Genomic DNA, 26,018 nt, shown 5'->3' on the forward strand with positions numbered 1-26,018 from the left:
CCATATCATGATTCTCATCCCCATTCTCGTGCCTCCTCCCCGTAACCTTGATCCCCTTATTGATCAAGAACCTATCTATCTCTGTCTTAAAGACACTCAATGACCTGGCCTCCACAGTGCTCTGTGGCAATGAGTTCCACAGATTCACCACTCTCTGGCTGAAGAAATTCCTCCTCATCTCAGTTTTAAAGGAGCGTCCCTTCACTCTGAGGTTGTACCCTTGAGTTCAAGCCTCTCCCACTAGTGGAAGCATCCTCTCCACATCCGTTCTATCAGTATTCTGTAAGTTTCAATTAGATCCCCCCTCATCCTTCTAAACTCCATCAAGTATAAACCTAGACTCCTCAAATGCTTCCAGTCTGACAATGCCTTGATTTTAATATGGTCCTCCTCCTGTTCAAATCCCTCCATGGCCTCATCCCTTTGGCCTTGCAAACCTCCGAGATCTCTGCGCATCTCCACTTCTGGGTTCTTGCAAGTTTCTGATTTTCACTGCTGCACTGTTTGTTACCCTAATATCAACTGGTGGACCCTAAGCTCTGGAGTTCCCTCTCAAAACCCCTCGACCTCCTCCTTTAAATGACTTCTTAAAATCTATCTTTCTTGAACAAGCTTTTGGTCAGCTCTCCTCATGTGGCTTTGTGTCCAAATGTTGTTTGATTGTGCTCAACATAGGACTTGGGCGTGATCTGCTCAGCCTTTCGAGCCTGCTCCGCCCCTCAGTATGATGATGGCCGATCTGGTTGTGGTCCCAACTCCACTTTGCCTTCTGTCCCTCATAACCCTTGACTCCTCCGTCTGTCAAAAATCTGTCTAACTCTGCCTTGGATAGGTTCCGTGAACCCAGCCTCTAATGCTCCCTGAGTAAGGCAATTGTACATTCTTAATGACCCTTTGAGAGAAAAACATTTCTCTGCTGATCTTTGTTTTAATTTTGTCTCGGAGGAGCTATTATGACTTCTCTAAGGAAAACCCTGTGAATAGGTGGTTTAAAATCCATTGCTTTGCACAGCTTTCACTCAGCATTTCTTTGCTGGGGAATATTTGCGTTTTCCTCCATATTCGGATTATTATTAATCATGAAAGTGGAGTCACAGGTGGATAGAGTGGTGAAGAAGGCATTCGGCATGCTTGGTTTCATTGGTCAAAACATTGAATACAGGAATTGGGATGTCTTGTTGAAGTTGTACAAGACATTGGTATGGCCACACTTGGAATACTGTGTACAGTACCGGTCACCCTATTATAGAAAGGATATTATTAAACTAGAAAGAGTGCAGAAAAGATTTACTAGGATGCTACTGGGACTTGGTGGTTTGAGTTAGAAGGAGAGGCTGGATAGACTGGGATTTTTTTCTCTGGAGAGTAAGAGGCTTAGGGGTGATCTTATAGAGGTCTATAAAATATTGAGGGGCATAGATCAGCTAGATAGTCAATATCTTTTCCCAAAGGTAGGGGAGTCTAAAACTAGAGGGCATAGGTTTAAGGTGAGAGGGGAGAGATACGAAAGTGTCCAGAGGGGAAATTTTTTCACAGAGGGTGGTGAGTGTCTGGAACAAGCTGCCAGAGGTAGTAGTAGAGGCGGGTACAGTTTTGTCTTTTAAAAAGCGTTTAGACAGTTACATGGGTAAGGTGGGTATAGAGGGATATGGACCAAATGTGGGCAATTGGGACTAGCTTAGGGGTTTAAAAAAAGGGATGGCATGGACAAGTTGGGCCTGTTTCCATGCTGTAAACCTCTATGACTCTATGATAAATATTTTCGCTGGTCAGAGCATTCTCCTATAAAGTGTGAAAATATTACGATTGCTTGTATACATGGCTCTGAAATATTTTACTGTCACCGAGCACTACAAGAAGCAGCTTTGGTGCAGATTAGAATCATGCAATAAGCGGTGCTGAATTATTAGAAGCTGTGCCTAAAGGTAGAACAGTGCTCTGTCCTATCCTGATCAACATTCCTCCCATAACTGGAAACATGGGGTGGCACAGTGGTTAGCATTGCTGCCTCACAGCGTCAGGGACCCAGGTTCAAATCCCGGTTTGGGTCGCTGTCTGAACATAGAACATAGAACAGTACAGCACAGAACAGGCCCTTCGGCCCACGATGTTGTGCCGAGCTTTATCTGAAACCAAGATCAAGCTATCCCACTCCCTATCATCCTGGTGTGCTCCATGTGCCTATCCAATAACCGCTTAAATGTTTCTAAAGTGTCTGACTCCACTATCACTGCAGGCAGTCCATTCCACACCCCAACCACTCTCTGCGTAAAGAACCTACCTCTGATATCCGTCCTGTATCTCCCACCACGAACCCTATAGTTATGCCCCCTTGTAATAGCTCCATCCACCCGAGGAAATAGTCTTTGAACGTTCACTCTATCTATCCCCTTCATCATTTTATACACCTCTATTAAGTCTCCCCTCAGCCTCCTCCGCTCCAGAGAGAACAGCCCTAGCTCCCTCAACCTTTCCTCATATGACCTACACTCCAAACCAGGCAGCATCCTGGTAAATCTCCTCTGCACTCTTTCCAGCGCTTCCACATCCTTCTTATAGTGAGGTGACCAGAACTGCACACAATATTCCAAATGTGGTCTCACCAAGGTCCTGTACAGTTGCAGCATAACCCCACGGCTCTTAAACTCCAACCCCCTGTTAATAAAAGCTAACACACTATAGGCCTTCTTCACAGCTCTATCCACTTGACTGGCAACCTTTAGAGATCTGTGGATATGGACCCCAAGATCTCTCTGTTCCTCCACAGTCTTCAGAACCCTACCTTTGACCCTGTAATCCACATTTAAATTTGTCCTACCAAAATGAATCACCTCACATTTATCAGGGTTAAACTCCATTTGCCATTTTTCAGCCCAGCTTTGCATCCTATCTATGTCTCTTTGCAGCCTACAACAGCCCTCCACCTCATCCACTACTCCACCAATCTTGGTGTCATCAGCAAATTTACTGATCCACCCTTCAGCCCCCTCCTCTAAGTCATTAATAAAAATCACAAAGAGCAGAGGACCAAGCACTGATCCCTGCGGCACACCGCTAGCAACCTGCCTCCAATCCGAAAATTTTCCATCGACCACCACCCTCTGTCTTCGGTCAGACAGCCAGTTACCTATCCAATCGGCCAACTTTCCCTCTATCCCACACCTCCTCACTTTCATCATAAGCCGACCATGGGGGACCTTATCAAACGCAAACTCTGTGTGGAGTATACACGTTTTCCCTGTGTGTGCGTGGGTTTCTTCCCACAGTCCGAATGATGTGCTGATTAGGTGCATTGGCCATGCTAAATTCTCCCTCGGTGTACCCGAACAGGCGCCGGTGTGGTGACTAGGGGATTTTCACAGTAACGTCACTGCAGTGTTAATGTAAGCCTTACTTGTGACACTAATAAATAAACTTTTACTTTAACTTAACATTTTTGGAAGAGTAAATAGGGAGAAATTGCTTCTGGTTGTGGATTGGTTAGTAATCAGAGGGCACAGATTTGAGGTAATTGGTTAGAGAATCAGACTGGGGAGAGGAGAGTTTCTTTTTCTGCAATGTTCTGTCTGAAAGGGTAGTGGAAGCAAGTTGAATAAGTTTGAGGAGAAAATGAGATAAATGCACCGAGGGGAGGAAATTGCAATGCGGTGGGGTAAGGGGCAGAGGAATGGAACCAATTGGTAGCTCCTTCACAGAGCTGGCACAGATATGATGGGCTGAATGGCCTCATTCTTTTGCTGTATGCTTCCAACTTCCAACTCCTAATTAGCCTGATCTGCGTTTTGTGCCCCCATGCTATCTACAATTATTTCCCACTGAAGACAGCATTTCAGAAGTTTGTTCTAAGACACTTTAAAACATCCTCAGGATGCTATATAAATGAAGGCTTGTTCTTCCTCTAGGTCAAAGAATTCAATTTCCGTGCAAAGTGCATCTACACAGCTGTCATGGTACGCAGGGTAATTCTAGCCCAAGGAGCGAACAAAGTAGATGACCGTGATTATTATGGCAACAAGCGTCTTGAGCTGGCTGGACAGGTGAGTTTTGGTGCCCCTGTGTTTCTTCCATCTCCCCCAGCTTTTTCCCTTGTGTGGTCGTTATTTTCCCATTCCTGTTTGGATGGTCTTTTGTAACAGGTAACCATTTCCTCTGAATCCTGTGTTCCAGTCTACCCCAAAGCGATTCAAGAGAGAATGTAGCCCAGTGTCCTGAGCAGACTCAGTGAGCCGAATGGCCTATTTCTGCTCCCTGTGTCTCGATAGCGAGAAACTGTCCCTGCTGGTAAAAGGATCAAGATTGAGAGGGCATAAACTTGGTGATTTTCAAAAAAAAGCAAATGAGATGTGAGGAAAATCTTTCACGCAGTGAGTGGTTCGGATCTGGAATGCACTGCTTGGAACTGTGGACACAGGTTCAATCAAGGCATTCGAGAGGATATTGGATGATTGTTTCCATTCATATAATGTGCAGGGGTGCGGGCACAAGGCAGGGGGATGGCACTGAGTCATGATGCTTGTTTGGAGTACAGATGCAAACATGATGGGCCAAATGGCCTCCTCCTGCACTGTAACAGATCTGTGATACTGTGATCTTGTCTACATTCCAGGAATTCATCCTCCACAGCATTAATGCTAATTAAGATTAGATGTAAATTAAAGTCCCCCATGATTACTACATGGCCCTTGTTACATGCGCCTCTAATGTCCTGATTTATACCATGTCCTATATTGCCACTGTTGTTCAGTGGCCCATAAATAACTCCTGCCAAAGTTTACTGTTCTTTGCTGTTTCCATCTAAACTGATGCTGCATCTTGACCTTCCAATCCGAGATTCTCTCTCTGCAATGTAATGGTCAGATAGTTTCACAATGCTAGCCCACCTTCCTTTCCTTTTCACCTGTCCTTCCTAAATGTCAGATACCCTTGAATATTCAGTTCGCGACCTTTGTCACCCGGCAGCCACGTCTCCATAATTCGATCATCCACTTGTGTTTGTGTCGTCAATTCATCTGCCTTATTACGAATGCTACATGCATTCAGATAGAGTGCGTTTAATTCTGCCTTTTAACATTTTTCCATTTTTGACCCTATTTGATGCTGGCCATTGTCTCGCTGTCTTCCAATTGCACTTATTTTTTTCTCTGCCAACTTTGTTTCTCTCCTGTCTGAGTTCCCTCTTGGGTTCCCATCCCTCTGTCAAGATGGTTTAAACCCTTTCCAACAGCACTAGTAAACCACCCCACTTGGACACTGGTGCCGGTCCTGCTAAGTATACCTCGCCCTCCTTGTACACGCTGCATAATGTCCTACAGTGCACCATGACTTGGTAGACACATACAGTCCAAGCCACTCCATCTAATCACACCCAAAATCTCTAGTGGCAAAATAACGCTGCCCTGATCACCCCCCCCCCCCCCCCCCCCCCAGCAATCACCCCCACCTCCCCATCACATTCCAACCCCAATTTCCCCACCCACCACCCCAGCGCACTTGTATTCCCTCAGCACACTTTCAGCCCGACCCTTGCCACCAGCATATTCTAATTTGTACGCTGCTTGCACATTCCGACCTGATCCTCACCTTCCATTGAATCCTACAGTGCAGAAGGAGGCATTCGGCCCATCGAGTCTGCACCAACCACCATCCTACCCAGGCCCTATCCCCATAACCCTATGCATTTACCCTAGCTAGTCCCCCTAACACTCGGGTCAATTTTCCATGGCCCATCAACCTAACCCGCACATCTTTGGACTGTGGGAGGAAACCGGAGCACCCGGAGGAAACCCGCGCAGATACAGGGAGCACAGAGAAAGTGACCCGAAGCCGGAATTGAACCCAGGTCCCTGGCACTGTGAGGCAGAAGTGCTAACCGCTGTGCCGCCCCTGATGCACTGCAATCCTGGCTCATGCCAACCCCTGCTCAACCCCTGATGTGTGCCGACCCTCCTAACCCTGCCATGTGTGCAGTCAAATTTACAGCAAGCCTCAGCTAAATGGCTGTACATGCGAAGGAATAGCTAGGGAATTTCCTGGGCTTTTCACTGGGGGAGGGGGGTGGAGAGAGGGAAAGATGTATCCCACAGCTGCTGTTCATACCTCCCTGTCAGTAGGTTCCGAGTTATCCTGAAGGCCCCTCCCCCACCATCCTCAAGCACATGAGGTACCTACTCCAGATGTGGAGATGCCAGCATTGGACTGGGATGGGCACAACAGCACAACCTGGCGTTGTGAGACTTCCTACTATACATACTCCAGAGACATTAGAGCATCAAAGGAAAGAAAATTAGATTTTATTCTTTGTTTCGTCAATGAATGGTCAAACTCATAAACTTCATTAGCTATAACTTATCTGGATCGAGCAGGAAGGCTAAATATTTAATTCCAGTATAAAATTTAGTATTTCTATCTCTTTAATAATTGTCACTGTTGATAGCCTGGCTGTTGGTTTCAAACTTTCAAGGTGTTGTCATTTTGAAGTTAGAATGCAAACTTAACTTTCTCAATTACTCGGGGATAAGGCACGAGACTGCAATGAATGGTCCAAAGAGGGAGGCCTGGCTTCTATATTAGGAATGTAATGAAACAAAGAACTCTGTGTTCAAAATTGTGGAGACAATGGGTTTTAATTCCATACCACATGGGATAGAGGAAATCTGAATCTGCGTTGCCTTGTAGATAAGAATGGAGCGGCTAACAGTCAGCTCAGTTCCATAGTACCGCCTAAGCCCATCAACCACTTGAGATTTGGTAGGCTTTGAGCCAGTGGAGGTGTTTGTAAAACCTGCCAGTTTTCCGGCTTAATCTTTCACCTTAATATTCTGTGTTTTTAATGTGTTCATTATTTCCTCTATTCTTTGTTGTCAGTTTCTGTCCCTAATGCTGCTCGCTTTGTTGGTGAGAGATATGGAACGGTCCCAAAATCTGGGCACCCTGGAAAGCAAGGGATTTCCCCAGTGACAAAAGAATAAAACATTGACTTTGGAGATTGTCTAATCCTACCCTCTCCGATAATGTAATTAAATCTGCCCTCTGTCTTTAAATTCACAACGAGATTGTGTGAAAGGAGAATTTGGCACTCGGAAGGCTTCAAAGATAAATGGGGATTTCAAGGTACCTAATTAGAATTCCCTGACATTAAGCTAATTAGCGATGGTACATTCAGGAAGCTTAATTTCTATATTAAATATGTAATTGTTTTCCATGTATATTAAATGCCACTGACGCGCTGTTTGCAGATGGATGAATTAATTCCAAAGCATTACCAGATTTATTGAAACCCAAAGTGAAACCTGATATGAATGTTATCGTGGGTACTACATCCCTCTCTCTTATTTAACTCAACTCCTCATTGATTCCTTCCTCTCCCGTTCCACAGCTTCTCTCTCTGCTCTTTGAAGACTTGTTCAAAAAGTTCAATTCGGAGTTGAAGAAGATTGCGGATCAGATCATCCCCAAGCAGCGAGCAGCCCAGTTCGATGTCGTGAAACACATGCGGCAAGACCAGATCACAAATGGCATGGTTAACGCCATCTCAACAGTAAGCACTTCTGTTCCTGTGCAGCTGAAGTCTAAAGTTGCTTTTGAGTTTTGTTTATTTCTCAACCTTGTTTAAAAGTAAGAAGTCTCACAACATCAGGTTTGTTTGGAATCACGAGCTTTCGGAGCGCTGCTCCTTCATCAGGTGAGCGGAGAGGTAGGTTTCACAAACACGACATATATAGGCAAAGAAACAATTACAAGATAATTGCAAGATTGGAATGTGAAAAATGGTTGTAATGCAAGTCTTTACAGGTACAAACTGGTACAGCAGGTACAAATATGCCGTGGGTACAAATGATACAAACGGGTACAAACAGGTACAAATATGCCATGTTTGTGAACCTACCTCCACTCACCTGATGAAGGAGCAGTGCTCCGAAAGGTCGTGATTCCAAATAAACCTGTTGGACTTTAACCTGGTGTTGTGAGACTACTTACTGTGCCCACCCCAGTCCAACGCCGGCATCTCCACCTCTTGTTTAAAAATGTTTTGATTATTTTTTCTCGGAAGTGGCGTTATTCTCAAAGTATTATCACTGGTTTGTCTGTTGTAGGGAAATTGGTCTCTCAAAAGATTCAAAATGGACCGTCAAGGGGTGACTCAGGTGCTGTCGCGTTTGTCATACATTGCTGCTTTGGGAATGATGACCAGGATCTCCTCTCAGTTTGAAAAGACCAGGAAAGTGAGTGGTCCCAGATCACTCCAGCCATCGCAGTGGGGGATGCTGTGCCCATCTGACACTCCTGAGGGAGAGGTAAATACTCTAAATTTGAGGCTCTTAATGCTGTGCGTTATTTAGAAAATTCTCATGCCCACTGAGATTGTTAAAGCAACATGAGCGATAACACTTGAAGGGTAAAAGATTATAGGTTTAAGGAGAAAGAACAAAGGAGTGAGGATAGTCAGACTGCTCTTTCTAAGAGTCTGCACAAACCCATTGGACCAAATGGCCGCCCCCTGTGTGTTAAGATTCTATAATTACCTGGATTCTGTACATTTATTCATGGTGACATGATCAGGAAGAAGTAACTAAATTAATATTGTGTGTGCAAAGTGACTTTCTTAAAGTATGACAAAGAACAGAGAACAGTACAGCACAGGAACAGGCCCTTTGGCCCTCCAAGCCTACGCCGATCGTGTTTTTCTATCTAGACCAACCGCTTATATCCCGATATTCCCCGTTTGTTCATCTGTCTATCAAGATAAATCTTAAATGTGGCTAACGTAACTGCCTCAATCGCCTCACTTGGCAGTGCATTCCAGGCTCCCACCACCCTCCGTGTAAAAAAAACTTTCCCCGCACATCTCCACTGAACCTTTCCCCCCTTATCTTGAACTTGTGCCCCCTTGTAATTGTCATTTCTGCCCTGGGAAAAAGCTTCCAACTGTTCATCCTATCCACACCCCTCATAATTTTATAAACTTCTATCAGGTCGCCCCTCAGCCTCCGTCTTTCCAGGGAGAACAATCCCAGTTTATTCAATCTCTCCTCATAGCTAATACCCTCCATACCAGGCAACATCCTGGTAAAACTTTTCTACACTCTCTCCAAAGCCTCCACATCCTTCTGGTAGTGTGGCGACCAGAATTGGACACAGTATTCCAAACAACTTATGCTTTCTTCACCACCTTTTCCACCTGTGCTGTCACTTTTAAGGATCTGTGGACCTGTACTCCCAGATCTCTCTGTGTGTCGATGCTCCTGATGATTCTGCCATTTATTTTATGGCTCCCACCGGAATTGGATCGACCAAAATGCATCACCTTGCATTTGTCCGGATTAAATTCCATCTGCCATTTCTCCGACCAATTTTCCAGCCTATCTCTATCCTGCTGTATTCTCTGGCAATCTTCATCACTATCCGCAACTCCGCCAATCTTAGTAGTGATTTAAAGTTAAAGTTTATTTATTAGTCGCAAGTAAGGCTTACGGTAACACTGCAATGAAGTTACTGTGAAATTCCCCGAATCGCCACAGCCCGGCGCCTGTTCGGGTCAATGCACCCTAACCAGCACATCTTTCAGAATGTGGGAGGAAACCGGAGCACCCGGAGCAGACACGGGCAGAACGTGCAAACTCCACACAGACAGTGACCGCTGCTGGGAATTGAACCCGGGTCTCTGGCGTTGTGAAGCAGCAGTGCTAACCACTGTGCTACCGTGCCACCCTTAAAATTCCTTGCTTGGCAGCGGTGGGATTCGAACCCACGCCATCGAAATGACTCGAGCCTAAAACCAGCACCTTAGACCACTCGGCCGCGCTAGCACCTGGTAGCGACTGCAACTCGCATTCTTAATTTACTTCTGAATTATGGCCAATCAATGTGTGCATGGTGGGATCTGTTCATTGTCTTGAATTGGATTCAGTGAAGTCCATCATCGAAGTAGGTCTGTAGATATTTGACTGTAATAAGGATGTGAAGGATAGTTGGGTGATTTTACACTCCAGTTGTGGTGACTCACCAGCTGGGAGTGCTTATCAGGTATTCAAACTGTGCTCCATGATTCCTGACATAGAACGTGCAGCATTGGTGTATATTGGAAAGGGTTGCATGGTTACCTCAAGAGCTAATCACATAATTTGTAGTTGATGTCATTAGGGTGTTTGCAGAGGCTGCTGTTTTATTTTCAATTTGTACTTTGCAGTGCAGGAAAAAAATCTTTCAATAAATCTGATGTTGTCAGTTCAATCTGCATGTGCAAATTATGTTTTCTTTTTGTTAAAACCCACAACTCCTAACATAGTTTGGACATCACAGAGAGATAATTGACAACAGGTCGGGGTGTTGTTTCATCGAGAAAAGATGCTAAGTAGAAGAAAAGAATTGCGTCTCCTCACACTTCAAATATTAGAAGGCTGGGGAGAAGCGACAAGAGGATGAAAGATTGAAGTGCCAGTGAAGGAAGACCAAGTAAGGGAAAAAAAACTCTGGTTTTAAAAGAGGGATTTTTCCCAATATAAAGACAGAAGCTAGTGGCGTTTGCTACCAAATAAACCTCATCCAGAAAAACCAGGAATCAAAGCTTACGATGACTTGACAAAGATCCTTGAGGATCATCACTCTCCAAAGCCACTGATCATGACGGAATGGTTCAGGTTTCACTGAAGGAATCAAGTGGAAGGCGAAAGCATTGCTCAGCTTCTGGCAACCTTAAAAAGGCTGGCATAACATTGAGAGTTTGACATTGTAGAAGACTGTGTGCCACAAAGAAGCAAATCCATGTGTTCCCCAACCGGAAACCACGGATGAACAGGGATATCCACTGCTTGCTGAAGTCCAGGTCTGAGGCGTTCAAGTCGGGCGACACTGACCTATACAAGAAAGTCAGATACAATCTAAGTGACCATCAAAGATGCCAAAGGCTACCCACACCCACCCCCGCCAACTATGGCAAGGTTTGCAAGACAAAACAGGTTACAAGATGAAGGCATGTAAAATCGCCGGCTCCAACGCACCCCTCCCTGATGAGCTCAATGCATTCTACGCCCGTTTTAAGCAAGAGGTCAGCGAGAGCATGCCCTCCACCCTGGAAGCCCTGGATGAACCTGTATCTGCGGTCACCATTGCAGATGTCAGAGCAACTTTCTTGAAGGTCAACCCACGGAAAGTGACTGGGTTACCTGGACATGCACTCAGATCCTGCGCGGATCAGCTGGCGGGGGTATTCACAGACATCTTCAACCTCTCTTTACAACAATCTGAGGTCCCTATCTGCTTCAAGAAGACGACCATCATCCCGGTACCTAAGAAAAACCAAGCAGTGTGCCTTAATGACTATCGGCCGGTGGCTCTGACATCCATCATTATGAAGTGCTTCGAAAGGTTAGTCATGGCACAAATCAATTCCAGCCTCCCGGACTACCTGGATCCACTACAGTTTGCCTACCGCCGCAACAGATCCACAGCAGACGCCATTTCCCTGGCCCTGCACTCAACCCTGGAACACCTACATAACAAGGACACCTATGTCAGACTCCTATTTATTGGCTACAGCTCAGCCTTCAACACTATTATTCCCACGAAACTCATCTCCAAACTCCGTGGCCTGGGCCTCGGCACCTCCCTCTGTGCCTGGATCCTGATCTTCCCAACTCACAGACCACAATCAGTAAGGATAGGCAACAACACCTCCACGATCATCCTCAACACCGGTGCCCCACAAGGCTGTGTTCTCGGCCCCCTACTATACTCCTTATACACCTATGACTGTGTGGCCAAATTCCCCATCAATTCGATTTTCAAGTTTGCTGGCGACACCACCGTAGTGGGTCGGATCTCAAACAATGACGAGACAGAGTACAGGAATGAGATAGAGAATCTGGTGAACTGGTGCGGCAACAATAGTCTCTCCCTCAATGTCAACAAAACGAAGGAGATTGTCATCGACTTCAGGAAGTGTAAAGAAGAACATGCCCCTGTCTACATCAATATAGACGAAGTAGAAAGGGTCGAGAGCTTTGCGTTTTTAGGTGTCCAGATCACCAACCAACCTGCCCTGGTCCCCCCATGCTGACACTATAGTTAAGAAAGCCCACCAACGCCTCTACTTTCTCAGAAGACTAAGGAAATTTGGCATGTCAGCTACGATTCTCACCAACTTTTACAGATGCACCATAGAAAGCATTCTTTCTGGTTGTATCACAGCTTGGTCTGGGCTCTTGCTCTGCCGAAGACTGCAAGGAACTACAAAAGGTTGTGAATGTAGCCCAATCCATCCGCAAACCAGCCTCCCATCCATTGACTCTGTCTACACTTCCCGCTGCCTCAGCAAAGCAGCCAGCATAATTAAGGACCCCACGCACTCCGGACATTCTCTCTTCCACCTTCTTCCTTCGGGAAAAAGATACAAAAGTCTGAGGTCACGTACCAACCGATTCAAGAACAGCTTCATCCCTGCTGCTGTCAGACTTTTGAATGGACCTACCTCGCATTAAGTTGATCTTTCTCGATACCCTAGCTATGACTGTAACACTACATTCTGCACTCTCTCCTTTCCTTCTCTATGAACGGTATGCTCTGTCTGTATAGCGCGCAAGAAACAGTACTTTTCACTGTATGTTAATACATGCGACAATAAATTATATCAAGTCAAAAAGTCATTTGAAGATACTCTTCGAGGTTGTCTAGATTGTGGTGTCCAAAATGAGACTATCCAAAGCAGATTGCTTACTGATTTTAAAGACAGCAGCAGAAATTGCAGTGGCGATGGAACTGGCTACAAAAGAGGCTTCACAATTTGAAGGCATGAAGATCCACAAGTTGGGAACTGCCCATAAGAAGTCAAAACAGGAACAAGCATGTTACAGATGTGCCAGAAAAGGGCCATTCAGCAAGTGAGTGCTGGAGCAAGGACAGTCAATGCAAGAATTGTGGCAAAATGGGTCATATTGCAGAAGCTTGTTGGGCTAGACTCCGCTTTCTCTGAGAATGATATTCAGAAGAAGAATTTGGGATACCTTCAAGAAGAAGAACAAGTTGCATTCTACAGTTTAAAAAATACAACATGGAAGAAAAGAATTATGACTGTGAAGAAGAGAATGTTTAGAAATATGATGAAGATCTCCAACTGAGTGTCTTATCCGTACATGGTGAATCGCATAGATTCCGGGTGATTCCGAAGTTAAGTGAACAATATATTAGGATGGAGGTTGATGCTGGTGTTGCTGTATCTTTAATTCCCGAGACTACATACCAGCAAAGGAAATAGACCACCTTTGTCTCCTTTAGACCCCCGGGAGGGGCCTGTAATGCCACGGCAACATTTATATGTAGATTTTAGTGGTCTGTTTGAGGGTTACATGTTCTTAGTCATCATTGATGCCCACTCAAAGTGGCCTAAAGTTATCATGAGGTCTACTGCATCTGAATAAACCATCAATAAACTTGATGAAATGTTTGCAAGATTTGGTAAACTGGAACAGATTGTTAGTGATAATGGTTCACAATTTACTTCAAGCATTTGAGGATTATCTCAAAGTAAATGGTATTCAGTATATAAAATCTGCACCTTATCATCCATTAACCAATGGATTATTTGAAAGATTCATACATTCCTTGAAACGTTCTTTAAAAGCTTCAAAAGAGCAAGTTTCATTCTTATGTCGTGTGACTAGCTTTTTAGCATCGTATAGAGCTACTCGTGCAACTATCCAAAGTTCACCTGCATTACTACTCTTAAAGAGAAAGTTGAGAACTACTTTTAATTTGTTATTACCTCCAGAACCTTCAAAGATAGTCAACAACAATCTCAAGTTGCTGGATGGAGAGTGAGGGCAAAACAACGCTCATTTCAACAAGGAGATTGAGTATTAGTGTGCCATTATGCCACGAGTGAGAAATGGATACCAGCTATAGTTTTAGCAAAAACAGATCCTATTTCTTACACGGTTCAAACTGAAGGTTAACTAGTTTGGCGACGCCACGCTGACCAATTGTTGTAATTTCAAAACAATTTCTCAGAATCATCGTGTCTCAGGAAATTTGGCATGTCCACTACGGCTGTCACCAACCTCTACAGATGCACCATAGAAAGCATTCTTTCTGGTTGTATCACAGCTTGGTATGGCTCCTGCTCTGTCCAGGACCACAAGAAATTACAAAGGGTCGTGAATGAAGCCCAATCCGTCTCTCAAACCAGCCTCTCACCCATTGACTCTGTCTACATTTCCTGCTGCCTCGGAGCATAATCAAAGACCCCATGCACCCCGGATATTCTCTCTTCCACTTTCTTCCTTTGGGAAAAAGATACAAAGTCTGAGGATACGTACCAATTGACTCAAGAACAGCTACTTTCCTGCTGCCATCAGACTTTTGAATGGACCGACCTCATATTAAGTTGATCTTTCTCTACACCCTAATTATGACTGTACACTACATTCTACATACTCTCCTTCTCTATGAATGGTATGCTTTATCTGTATAGCGTGCAAGAGACAAACCTTTCACTGTATACTAATACATGTGACAATAATAAATCAAATCAAATCAGAAGTAACAACTCCTTTAGTCCCTGGTGTTGTAAAGACCACTAAGGATGACTTAATCTGAGTTGTCTGATTGTGTCTCTGCAACTATACCATGTGGGAATGATGTAGGATCGGTTCCAAGAGAAGATGCGTCTATTGAAGTTCCAAATCCTACTTCTAAGGCCAAAGACTGTAAAATTCCAGAGCATCATAAACAACACCAAAGAGGGATAGATGTCATCCTGATTGACTTTCTTATTGACTATGTATAATGATAATGGTACATAGTACTGTGTACAGAGAATTATTGATTTGATGTAAAACATTGTAGTAATTTGCTGTCATGACCACAGAAGTAAAGGGGGGAGGGAATATTATATATTTAAAAGGGTTGCAGGTTGCTTTAAGAGCTGAGCACATGATTTGATGGTAATGCCGGTTGGGTGTTCACAGAGGCTGCTGTTTTACTGTCAGTTTGTACTCTACAATGCAGAGAATATCTCCTTCAATAAAACCTGTTGTTGTTAGTTTGAATTGATGCATGTAAACCATGTTCTTTTGTTAAAACCCACAACTACCAAAATAAATAACCTCACGCTTCCTCATTTACTACTCCACCTGGCAAGTTGTTGTCCGTGGTCTTAACCTGTCAATATCTCTTTGCAGCCTCTTTGTGTCCTCCTCACAGTTTACATTTCCATCTAGCATTGCATCATCAGCAAACTTGGATATGTTGCTCTCGGTTTCTTTGTTGCCTTATCATAAGAACATAAGAACTAAGAGCAAGAGTTGACCATCTGGCCCCTCGAGCCTGCTCCGCTATTCAATAAGATCGTGGCTGATCTTTCGTGGACTCAGCTCCACTCACCCGGCCCGCTCACCATAAATCTTAATTCTTTTACTGTTCAAAAATTTATCTATCCTTGCCTTAAAAACATTCAATGAGGTAGCCTCAACTGCTTCACTGGGCAGAGAATTCCACAGATTCACGACCCTTTGGGTGAAGAAGTTCCTCCTCAACTCAGTCCTAAATCTGCTCCCCCTTATTTTGAGGCCACGCCCCTAGTTTTAACTGCCAGTGGAAACAACTTCCTTGCTTCTATGTTATTTATTCCCTTCATAATCTTACATGTTTCTATAAGATCTCCCCTCATTCTTCTGAATTCCAATGAGTATGCCCCAGTCTACTCAGTCTTTCCTCATAAGCCAACCTTCTCAACTCCGGAATCAACTTAGGGAATCTCTTCTGTACCCCCTCCGGTGCCAGTATATCCTTTCTCAAGTAAGGAGACCTAAACTGTACACAGTACTCCAGGTGTGGCCTCACCAGCACCTTATACAGCTGCAACATAACCTCACTGTTTTTAAACTCCATCCCTCTAGCAATGAAAGACAAAATTCCATTTGCCGCCTTAATTACCTGCTGCACCTGCAAACCAACTCCTTGAGATTCCTGCACAAGGACACCCAGATCCCTCTGCTGCAATTTTTTACTATTTAAATAATAGCCCATTTTGCTGTTATTCCTACCAAACTGGATGACCTCATATTTACCAACATTGTACTCCATCTGCCAGACCCTCGCCCACTCACTTAGATTATCTGTATCCCTTTGCAGACTTTCAGCGTCCTCTGCACACTTTGCTCTGCCACTCATCTTGGTGTCATCTGCGAATTTTAACATACTACACTTGGTTCCCAACTCCAAATCATCTATGTAAATCGTAAGCAATTGCGGTCCCAACACTGATCCCTGAGGCACACCACTAGTCACTGATCGCCAACCAGAAAAACACCCATTTACCCCCACTCTTTGCTTTCTGTTAGTTAACCAATCCTCTATCCATGCTAATACATTACCCATAACACCGTGCACCTTTATCTTATGCAGCAGCCTTTGGCGTGGCACCTTGTCAAATGCCTTCTGGAAATCCAGATACACCACATCCACAGGTTCCCCATTGCCCACTGCGCATGTAATGTTCTCAAAGAATTCCACCAAATTAGTCAAACATGACCTGCACTTCATGAACCCATGCTGCATCTTCCCAATGGGACAATTTATATCCAGATGTCTCGCTATTTCTTCTTTGATGATGGATTCAAGCATTTTTTCTACTACAGAAGTTAAGCTAACCGGCCTATAGTTACCCGCCTTTTGTCTACCTCCTTTTTTAAACGGTGGCGTCACATCTGCTATTTTCCAATCTGCGGGAACTACCCCAGAATCCAGTGAATTTTGGTAAATTACCACGAGTGCATTTGCTATTTCTCCTGTCATCTCTTTTAGTAGCCTGGGATGCATTCCATCAGGACCAGGAGACTTGTCTACCTTTAGCCCCATTAGCTTGCCCAACACTACCTCCTTCGTGATAATAGTTTCTGGGTCTTCGCCTGCCATAGCCTTCTTGTCATCAATTTTTAGCATGTTATTTGTCTTCCACTGTGAAGACCGACACAAAATACCTGTTCAATGCCTCAGCCATTTCCTCATTTCCAGTTATTACATCCCCCTTCTCATCCTCTAAAGGACCAATGTTTACTTTAGCCACTCTTTTTCATTTTATATATTTGTAGAAACTTTTGCGATCTGTTTTATATTCTGAGCTAGTTTACTCTCATCCGTCTTACTTTTCTTTATAGCTTTTTTCGTGACTTTTTGTTGACCTTTAAAGATTTCCCAATCCTCTAGTTTCCCACTAATCTTTGCCACTTTGTATGCATTTTCTTTCAAATAAATCCTCCTTTATTTCCTTAGATATCCATGGCTGATTATCTCTTTTTCTACAGTCCTTCCTTATCACTGGTACATGTCCTTCAATTTTATTTGTCCTCATGCATGCATCTAATTACCATCCTAATGGTTGCAAAATTGTAGTCAGCTGCCTGAATTCTGAGGTTTGCTCCTGTGTTGTAGCTCCACAACCAGTCCAAATTTCTACAGTGATCCTTTTTGTCGAATCCTGAAATGGTGAAGCAGAGGAGGAGACCACTTGGCCCACGTCTGAGGCAGTACTTCACTTGAGCATCTACTAAACTTTAAGAGTGGGAAACTAAGTTAACCATCTAGGCTGTTTATCGAGGGCTGGAGCTCTCCTGAATTTTCCTGCAGTTCAAGGAGTCTTTTCCTTGTCTCATATCTGCCTTCCTTTTACAAAGTAAATGATCACTTGTGTTGATATTTTAAAGTCATTGTTCCTTTTGCTTTGTTCTTGTTACAGGCTTGTGGTTTGGTGAAGAATTTAGCTTTGATGACCCACATCACGACGGATATGGAGGATGGACCCATAATCAAACTTGCCTTTAATCTGGGTGTTGAAGATGTAAATTTGCTTTGTGGGGAAGAACTTTCGTACCCAAATGTGTTCATTGTATTTCTAAACGGTAGGCATCTCTTATTTGTCCAACACTTGAGCATTTTTACAATCACTCTTAGCATTTTATTTATTTATTAATGTCACAAGCAGGCTTAAATTAACACTGCAATGAAGTTACTGTGAAAATTCCCTAGTCATCACACTCCGGCGCATGTTAGAGTACACTGAGGGAGAATTTAGCACGGCCAATGCACCCTAACCAGCACGTCTTTTGGACCATGCAGACACAGGGAGAACGTGTAGACTCCGCACAGAGAATGACCCAAACTGGGAATCTAACTTGGATCCCTGGTGCTATGAGGCAGCAGTGCTAACCACTGTGCCACCGTGCCACCTCTTAGTGAGAATGTCCTGAAAAGCCTGAACTGTGGCTTGTTCTATGGAATACCTAATAGTATCCCAGTGCTTGTGACCAAGTCTATTCTGAATATCACCTGTACTGTAAGGACCTAGATTCAAATTTGGCCCAAACCCAATGAATGTAACTCTTCTCAATCTCTGTAAGGATCCCAACTGAGTTGCAAACATCTCTGCTTCATTCTGCAGTGAATGCAGGATGACTTACAAAATCACCCCCAGGGCTGGATTATACACTGAAGGTGGACTCCCAGTATGTCAGCATAAATTTCAGAGGCGAGCCCACCTTCCATACATGAGGCATAAGCCTCTCCTGATGCCTCTTATATCAATCAGTGGTGGCAGGATTTCCCACTTAAGGGCCTCAATGAGCCGTGGCAGGCAGCCCAACCTACACTTCTGTCCTCGGCTGTCATAGAATTGTGTTGGGGCTGGATGAGCCCACTGCTGATGGCACGGTGCCATCATTTATGGATCCACCTGCTTGTTTTCTTGCCCGTGGGTGGCCCTTGGTTTCAGTATCCTGTGCTGAAGCCCTTTCCTGGTCTGGGAGTATTGCGAGGCAGGTCCGTGCAGCTGCTGTTGCACACCACCTCCATGTCTCTGCTGATCTGTCCTTGAGTTAAACTGTAGGCAGCCTTAAGCCCTGTTTATCTCTGCCTTTGTTTCTTTCAGGCTGCAATGATGGGGTGGTACAGTGGTTAGCACTGCTGCCTCACAGCCCCAGGGACCCAGGTTCAGTTCCAGCCTCGGTCACTGTCTGTGTGGAGTTTGCATGTTCTCCCCGTGTCTGTGTGGGTTTCCTCCGGGTGCTCCAGTTTCCTCCCACAGTCCAAAGATGTGCGGGTTAGGTTGATTGGCCATGCTAAATCGATCCTAGTGTCAGGGGGATTAGCAGGGTAAATGTGTGGGGTTAAGGGAATAGGGCCTGGGTGGGATTGTGGTTGGTACAGACTCAATGGGCCGAATGGCGGCCTCCTGTACTGTAGGGATTCTATAGTGAACATTGAAGCCAATTGAGAGGGTATTTTTGAGATGTCTGCTATGCATGGATGATAGCTGCCACTTTTGGCAGCACCAGGCAAGCATCTCCCTCTTTGTAACTAACTTAAAACTGGAAGAATAATCCAACTAAGCAGCCATTGGCGTGCATTACATCGAAGTTACAGACGGTTCCGCCCATCCAACTTTCTTGATATTTATCCTAATCCGATGTCCTCCTTGTTCCCAGATTCCGTTCTTCCTATTTCCCGTAAACCACTCAAACCTATTCCTCAATGTCGACATAGCTTCTGCTTCATTCATTAATCCCAGTCGTGAATTCTGCAACCTTGTCATCCTTGGTATAAAGGAAAATGTTACTCCTTTCCGTTCTACATCTCTTAGATTTAAAATTGTCCCTTAGTCTATACTTAATGCTATAAAATGCTTTTTTAGTGTTCCTTTCTACCTGAGGCACTGCGTTTAATATCTTCCCGACATGAATTTAAACCCCCAAATGCCCCTGCCCACTCTCATCGCCTAACTTTCCCCTATTCAAAGTATAATTATTATTTCAATTTTTTTTTATCTGAACATATAAGTTCGCACTTACTGCCAGTGAGTTTCACTTGTTGTCCATTCGACAATGACTTGTATTGCTAGTTGAGACTTTCGCCCAATAGAACATCCCAAGGAGTGTCACAGGAGTGTTATCAAAGAAGAATTTGCCATTGAGCCACAGGAGGTGGTAATGGGGAAGACCATCAAAAGCTTCTATACTTGGATCATATTCAAATTTCTTCTCTACTCCCTGTGCTGCTAGACCTAAATCATTGATGACAGTGCGCAGAAATGGCTCCAGAACCTTTGGTACCTTCTCGATATGTGTGAGTTAGGTGCATTGGCCATGCTCAATTGGCCCTTAGTGTCCCGGGATGCATAGGTTAGCGGGATTAGCAGGGTAAATATGTGGGGGGTTGTGGGGATAGGGGCTATGTGGGATTGTTGTCAGTGCAGACTCAATGGGCCGAATGGCCTCCTTGTGCACTTTAAGGTTTCTATGAATAGGAGCTAAGTTGACACTGCATAGGTTATAATTGACAGAAAGAAGGCAGCCCTCTGTTGTATCAGTTTGGGGTGAATTTGAGCTACAGCCCAGAGATGAAGCGATGCATTTTCATAATTGCTCGATAGAACCCAGAACATCTCTTTCACAGCCAGCATGTGGTAAACTGACCTCATTTCTTCTGGTAGAAATGTTTTACTTTCACGCGCGGTCTTTAAGGAAAAAGCAGATCAATCCATATCCAAGCTCAATAGAATTTTAAAGTACTCGTGAGCCAAATACATCAATGTGGATGACAAGATAGAGCACCTGTAATGGTTCAAAATATTGTTCACTCTCTCAGAATGGCTATGGTTAAACTGACTTCATTAGTGCGTACAACACCACACTAACAGAATAATGCAGATTCCACTCTGAAATGTTACTGGTGACACTTGCAGTAAATTCTGTGTTTACACAGATGATAGACTTTCTCCTAAGCTGTTTAATTCAATGGGCTGTCTATTCCTTTCCAATGCCACTGCAGCAGTGATAAAATACTTGCATTTCTGCAGCACCTTAATCACATCTAAACATTCCACAGTGCTTCTTACAATGAGTTATTTCACCGTCCTGTCCCACAATTAATACAAAACACAGAGAATCATAGAGGTTTACAGCATGGAAACAGGCCCTTCGGCCCAACTTGTCCATGCCGCCCTTTTTTTTAAAAACCCCTAAGCTAATCCCAATTGTCCACATTTGGCCCATATCCCTCTATACCCATCTTACCCATGTAACTATCTAAATGCTTTTTAAAAGACAAAATTGTACTCGCTTCTACTACTACCTCTGGCAGCTTGTTCCAGACACTCACCACCCTCTGTGTGAAAAAATTGCACCTTTGGACAACTTTGTATCTCTCCCCTCTCACCTTAAACCTATGCCCTCTAGTTTTAGATTCCCCTACCTTTGGAAAAAGATATTGACTATCTAGCTGATCTGTGCCCCTCATTATTTTGTAGACCTCTATAAGATCACCCTTCAGCCTCCTACGCTCCAGAGAAGAAAAGTCCCAGTCTATCCAGCCTCTCCTTATAACTCAATCCATCAAGTCCCGGTAGCATCCTAGTAAATCTTTTCAGCACTCTTTCTAGTTTAATAACATCCTTTCTATAATAGGGTGACCAGAATTGCACACAGTATTCCAAGTGTGACCTTACCAATGTCTTGTACAACTTTAATAAGACGTTCCAACTCCTGTATTCAATGTTCTGACCGATGAAACCAAGCATGCCGAATGCCTTCTTCACCACTCTGTCCACCTGTGACTCCACTTTCAAGGAGTTATGAACATGTACCCCTAGATCTCTTTGTTCTGAAACTCTCCCCAATGCCCTACCATTAACTGAGTAAGTCCTGCCCTGGTTCATTGCCCTTGCATTGGTAGAGTGCCTTTCACAAACACCAAACGTTTGGAAGTGCTTTACAGCCACTGAAGTATTTAGGATGTGTAATCAGCGTTGTAGAATTGAAAGCAACGGCAGCCAATTTGTACACAGCAAACTCCTGCAAAACAGCAAAGCCGCAGTCACTAGGTAAGCTGTTTCTTATAGTGCTGATTTCTGATTGAGGAGTAAATATTGGCCGGGACACCAGAGAGAAACAGCCCTGCTCCTCTTCAAAAACAGTGCCATGGGATCTTTTACATCTACCTGAGAGGGGAGAGGGAGCTTCAGTTTAACGTCTCGCCCAGAAGACAGAACCTCCAACAGAGCAGCAGTCCATCAGTACCTTTGGTCTTTATTTTTGTGCTGGTGTCTGGAGTTAACTTAAACCCAAAGCCTTCTGCCTCAAGCAAGAGTGCTACCAACTGAGCCACAGCTGCCATATAGAAATCTTTAGCAATAAGGTGACTGACAAGTGAAGACACCTTTTGGCTGTGTTGATTGCAGAAGGAATGTTGGCCACTACATCATCCTCGCTCCTCACCAAATACTGCCTTTAAACCAATTCTATAGAATAATCCCCTGAGTAATGAGTTCCTGACTAGCACCATGTCAGGGAATGGGAAGAGAGTGAGTGCCCTAACACGCTTCCTCACAGCAAGTTACAGACAACAATCTTCAGTCTGAGTTTTTGGATTTCTGGAGCTTACTTCATGTGTGAGAACAATGCCTGATTCACCGTCTGTGCTATGTTGGTTCTTTAAATGTAGTTTAGCTTCCAAATATTTGTACATCGGTACGTAGTTACAAATCCTTGCAGGTGACAGAGCAAGCTGATAACTTTGACTTAGTTGCTCCTTCATTAGAGATGTATGAGGCAGATAAAGCACGCCATTCTCTCCTATCCACAGCCAATGTTCTCACGTTGCTTCAGAGTCTGTCGTCCAGCTGGAGTTCTCTAACTGACGGTCTGGCACGAGTTCACCCTGGGTTGCCATCTGACCACAGCGTATCCTGATGAGTAGGCACGATGACAGACTCCAGCGATGTGGCCAAGTAGGCTGAGCCATCTTTTACAGATGATGAGTAAAATTGGAGGCTGTTCTGAGCATTTTCTTTCTTCAGTGCTGGGTATAAAATCCCACTGGTATATTCCTAAAATCCTTCAGACACAGCTGGTATCAAAGGCCTCCGGATTCCTGTCTTGGCAGGTTTTCAGGTTCCAACTATATGAGAGTGGAGAGCAAATCGCACTGAGCTTTGTTTTCCTGGAAAGCTTTGTACTGTTTCAAATCTTTTTTTTTGGTTGGTCGAAAGCTGATGATGTTTCCCCTGTTGTTACAACGAGCTATTTGTCCATAGCTCCTGAGATATTAGTGGAATTGCCCAGATAAATTAAGTCGTCTCAACTTAGTTATTATTCAGTCTCATAACACTAGGTTAAAGTCTAACAGGTTTATTTGGTAGCACAAGCTTTTGGAGTGCTGCTCCTTCATCAGGTGAGTGTCTCAAGGCAGAGCTCCAAAAGCTTGTGCTATGTGTTGGACATCTTGTGCAGGAGTTGGACATCTTGTTGAAGTTGTGCAAGACATTGGTAAGGCCACATTTGGTCACCCGATTATAGAAAGGGTATTATTAAACTAGAAAGACTGCAGAAAAGATTTACTAGGATGCTACTGGGACTTGATGGTTTGAGTTTTAAGGAGAGGCTGGATAGACTGGGACTTTTTTTCCCTGGAGTGTAGAAGGTTGAGGGGTGATCTTATAGAGGTCTATAAAATAATGAGGGGCATAGATCAGCTAGATAGTCAACGTCTTCTCCCAAAGGTATGGGAGTCTAAAACTAGAGGGCATAGTTTTAAGGTGAGAGGGGAGAGATACAAAAGGGTCCAGAGGGGCAATTTTTTCTCACACAGGGTGGTGAGTGTCTGGAACAAGCTGCCAGAAGTAATAGTGGAGGTGGGTACAATTTTGTCTTTTAAAACGCATTTAGATAGTTACATGGATAAGATGGGTATAGAGGGATATGGACCAAATGTGGGCAGTTGGGACTAGCTTAGTGGTAAAAACTGGGTGGCATGATCAAGTTGGGCCGAAGGGCCTGTTTCCATGCTGTAAACCTCTATGACTAATCACTGGTTAGGCCACAGCTGGGGTATTGTGTGCAACTCTGGGCTCTACGTTTTATGAAGATATCAGAACCTTGGTGAGGGTACCAGGGAAGAAAGTTATATAGAGAGATAGGAGAAGCTGGAACTGTTCCTCTTAGAACAGAGGAGATTAATCCCTTGCCAAGCTGTTCCAGGACAGCTACAATACTGGCATCTATCCAGCAATGTGGAAAATTTCTCAGGTATGTCCTGTACACAAAAAGCAGGACAAATCAAACCCGGCCAATTACCGCCCAATCAGTCTACTCTCAATCATCAGTAAAGAGATGGAAGGGGTCATCAACAGTGCTATCATGCGGCACCTACTCAGCAATAACCTCCTCAAGAATGCTGAGTTTAGGTTCCACCAGGGCCACCCAGCTCCTGCCCTCATCACAGCCTTGGTTTAAACACGCACAAAGGAGTGAATTCCAGAGGTGAGGTGAGAGTAACAGCTCTTGACATCAAGGCAGCATTTGACTAATTATGGCATCAAGGAGCCCTAGCAAAACTGGAGTCAATGGGAATTAGGGAAAACCTCTTCACTTACTGGAGTCACTTGGCAAAAGGAAGATAGTTATGGTGGTTGGAGGTCAATCATCTCAGCTTCAGGACATCACTGCAGGAGTTCCTCAGGATAGTGTCCCAGGGCCCAACCATCTTCAGCTGCTTCATCAATGACCTTCCTTTCATAAAGTCAGAAGTGGGGATGTTCGCCGATGATTGCACAATGTTCAGCACCATTCACGATGTCTTAGGTACTGAAGCAGTTATCCAAATGCAGCAAGACCTGGACAATATCCAGGCTTGGGATGACAAGTAACATTCACACCACACAAGTGCCAAGCAATGGCCATCTCCAACCAAAGAGGACCTGACCATCGCCCCTTGAGATTCAATGGCACCAGCATTTCTGAACCCCCCACTATCGACACCATTGACCAGAAACTGAACTGGACTAGCCATATAAATACTGTGGTGACCAGAATGGGTCAAAGGCTAGGAATCCTGCGGCGCGTAACTCATCTCCTGACCACCCCACCCCCCCAAAAAAACCTATCAACGTTCTACAAGGCACAAGCCAGGAGTGTGATGGAATACTGTTCACTTGCCTGGATGAGTGCAGCTCCAGACAACACTCAGGAAGCTCGACACTATCAGGAAACAGCAGCCCGCCATGTGTACCATCTGCAGGATGCACTGCAGGAACTCACCAAGGTTCCTTCGGCAGCACCTTCCAAAACCCTCGACCGCTACCATCTAGAAGCATAAGATACCTGGGAACACCACCACCTGCAGATTCCTCTCTGAGTCACGCGCTATCCTGACTTGGAAATATATCACCGTTCCTTCACTCTCGCTGGGTCAAACAGCACTGTGGATGTACTTACACCTCAGGGGCTGCAGCGGTTCAAGAAGGCAGCTCGCCAACCACCTTCTGAAAGACAAGTAGAAATGGGCAATCAATGTTGGTTTGGCCAACGACGCCCACATCCAGTAAAGTGAAAAGAAAATGGAGGCTTAATTGTGGTATTGTGGTGATTGTACCTCTAAGGATCAATCTGCAAACACGGGGAGCAGAGTGGGGAATCACCCTGGTGAGCTTGTGTTTCTGTTCCAGACCTTTCTCGGGAAATAGCTGCAAGCCGCTGTGTAGCCTTTACCTGTAAATAAACCTGTTGTTGTTTTTCCCTTAACTGGTGAACTAGAATTATTACAGGTGTTGAAAATTGAGGTGTTCCAATAGATCAAATGGGATGAAGTTGTTTCTGTCAAATGGCCTAGTAACCCAAAGGTCACAGATTTAAGATAATTGGCTAAAGAACTAGAAGGAAAATGAAAAATTTCCTCCGAAGATTGGAATGATCTGGAATCCTTGAAAGAATGGTGGGATCTGATTTGACAGCAACTGTCAAAGGCAATTAGGCATGTATTTTTTAATATTTGTTCATGGGACATGGGCATCAAGAGCTAAGCCAACATTTATTCCCTATCCCTATCAACCCTCGAAAAGGAAGTGGCGTGCTGCCACCTTGACACAGTGGCACAGTGGTTAGCGCTGCTGCCTCACAGCGCCAGGGACCCGAGTTCAATTCCTGGCTTGGGTCGCTGTCTGTGCGGCGCCTACACGTTCTCCCCGTGTCTGCGTGGGT

At 44.4% G+C, this 26,018-nt stretch overlaps 1 protein-coding gene across 1 annotated transcript in view; it reads left to right on the top strand.

Annotated features, from left to right (window-relative positions):
- Nucleotides 1-26,018, top strand: part of polr3b (polymerase (RNA) III (DNA directed) polypeptide B) — a 99,752-nt gene that overhangs the window by 31,376 nt on the left and 42,358 nt on the right. The window contains exons 12-15 of the mRNA XM_078219562.1: nt 3,903-4,037; nt 7,376-7,537; nt 8,094-8,294; nt 17,729-17,891. Of these exons, the coding sequence (XP_078075688.1) occupies nt 3,903-4,037; nt 7,376-7,537; nt 8,094-8,294; nt 17,729-17,891 (661 nt within the window). The remainder of the gene's footprint in view (nt 1-3,902; nt 4,038-7,375; nt 7,538-8,093; nt 8,295-17,728; nt 17,892-26,018) is intronic.

Source organism: Mustelus asterias, chromosome 9 (genome assembly GCF_964213995.1).
Source record: "Mustelus asterias chromosome 9, sMusAst1.hap1.1, whole genome shotgun sequence".
Lineage (NCBI taxonomy): Eukaryota > Metazoa > Chordata > Chondrichthyes > Carcharhiniformes > Triakidae > Mustelus > Mustelus asterias.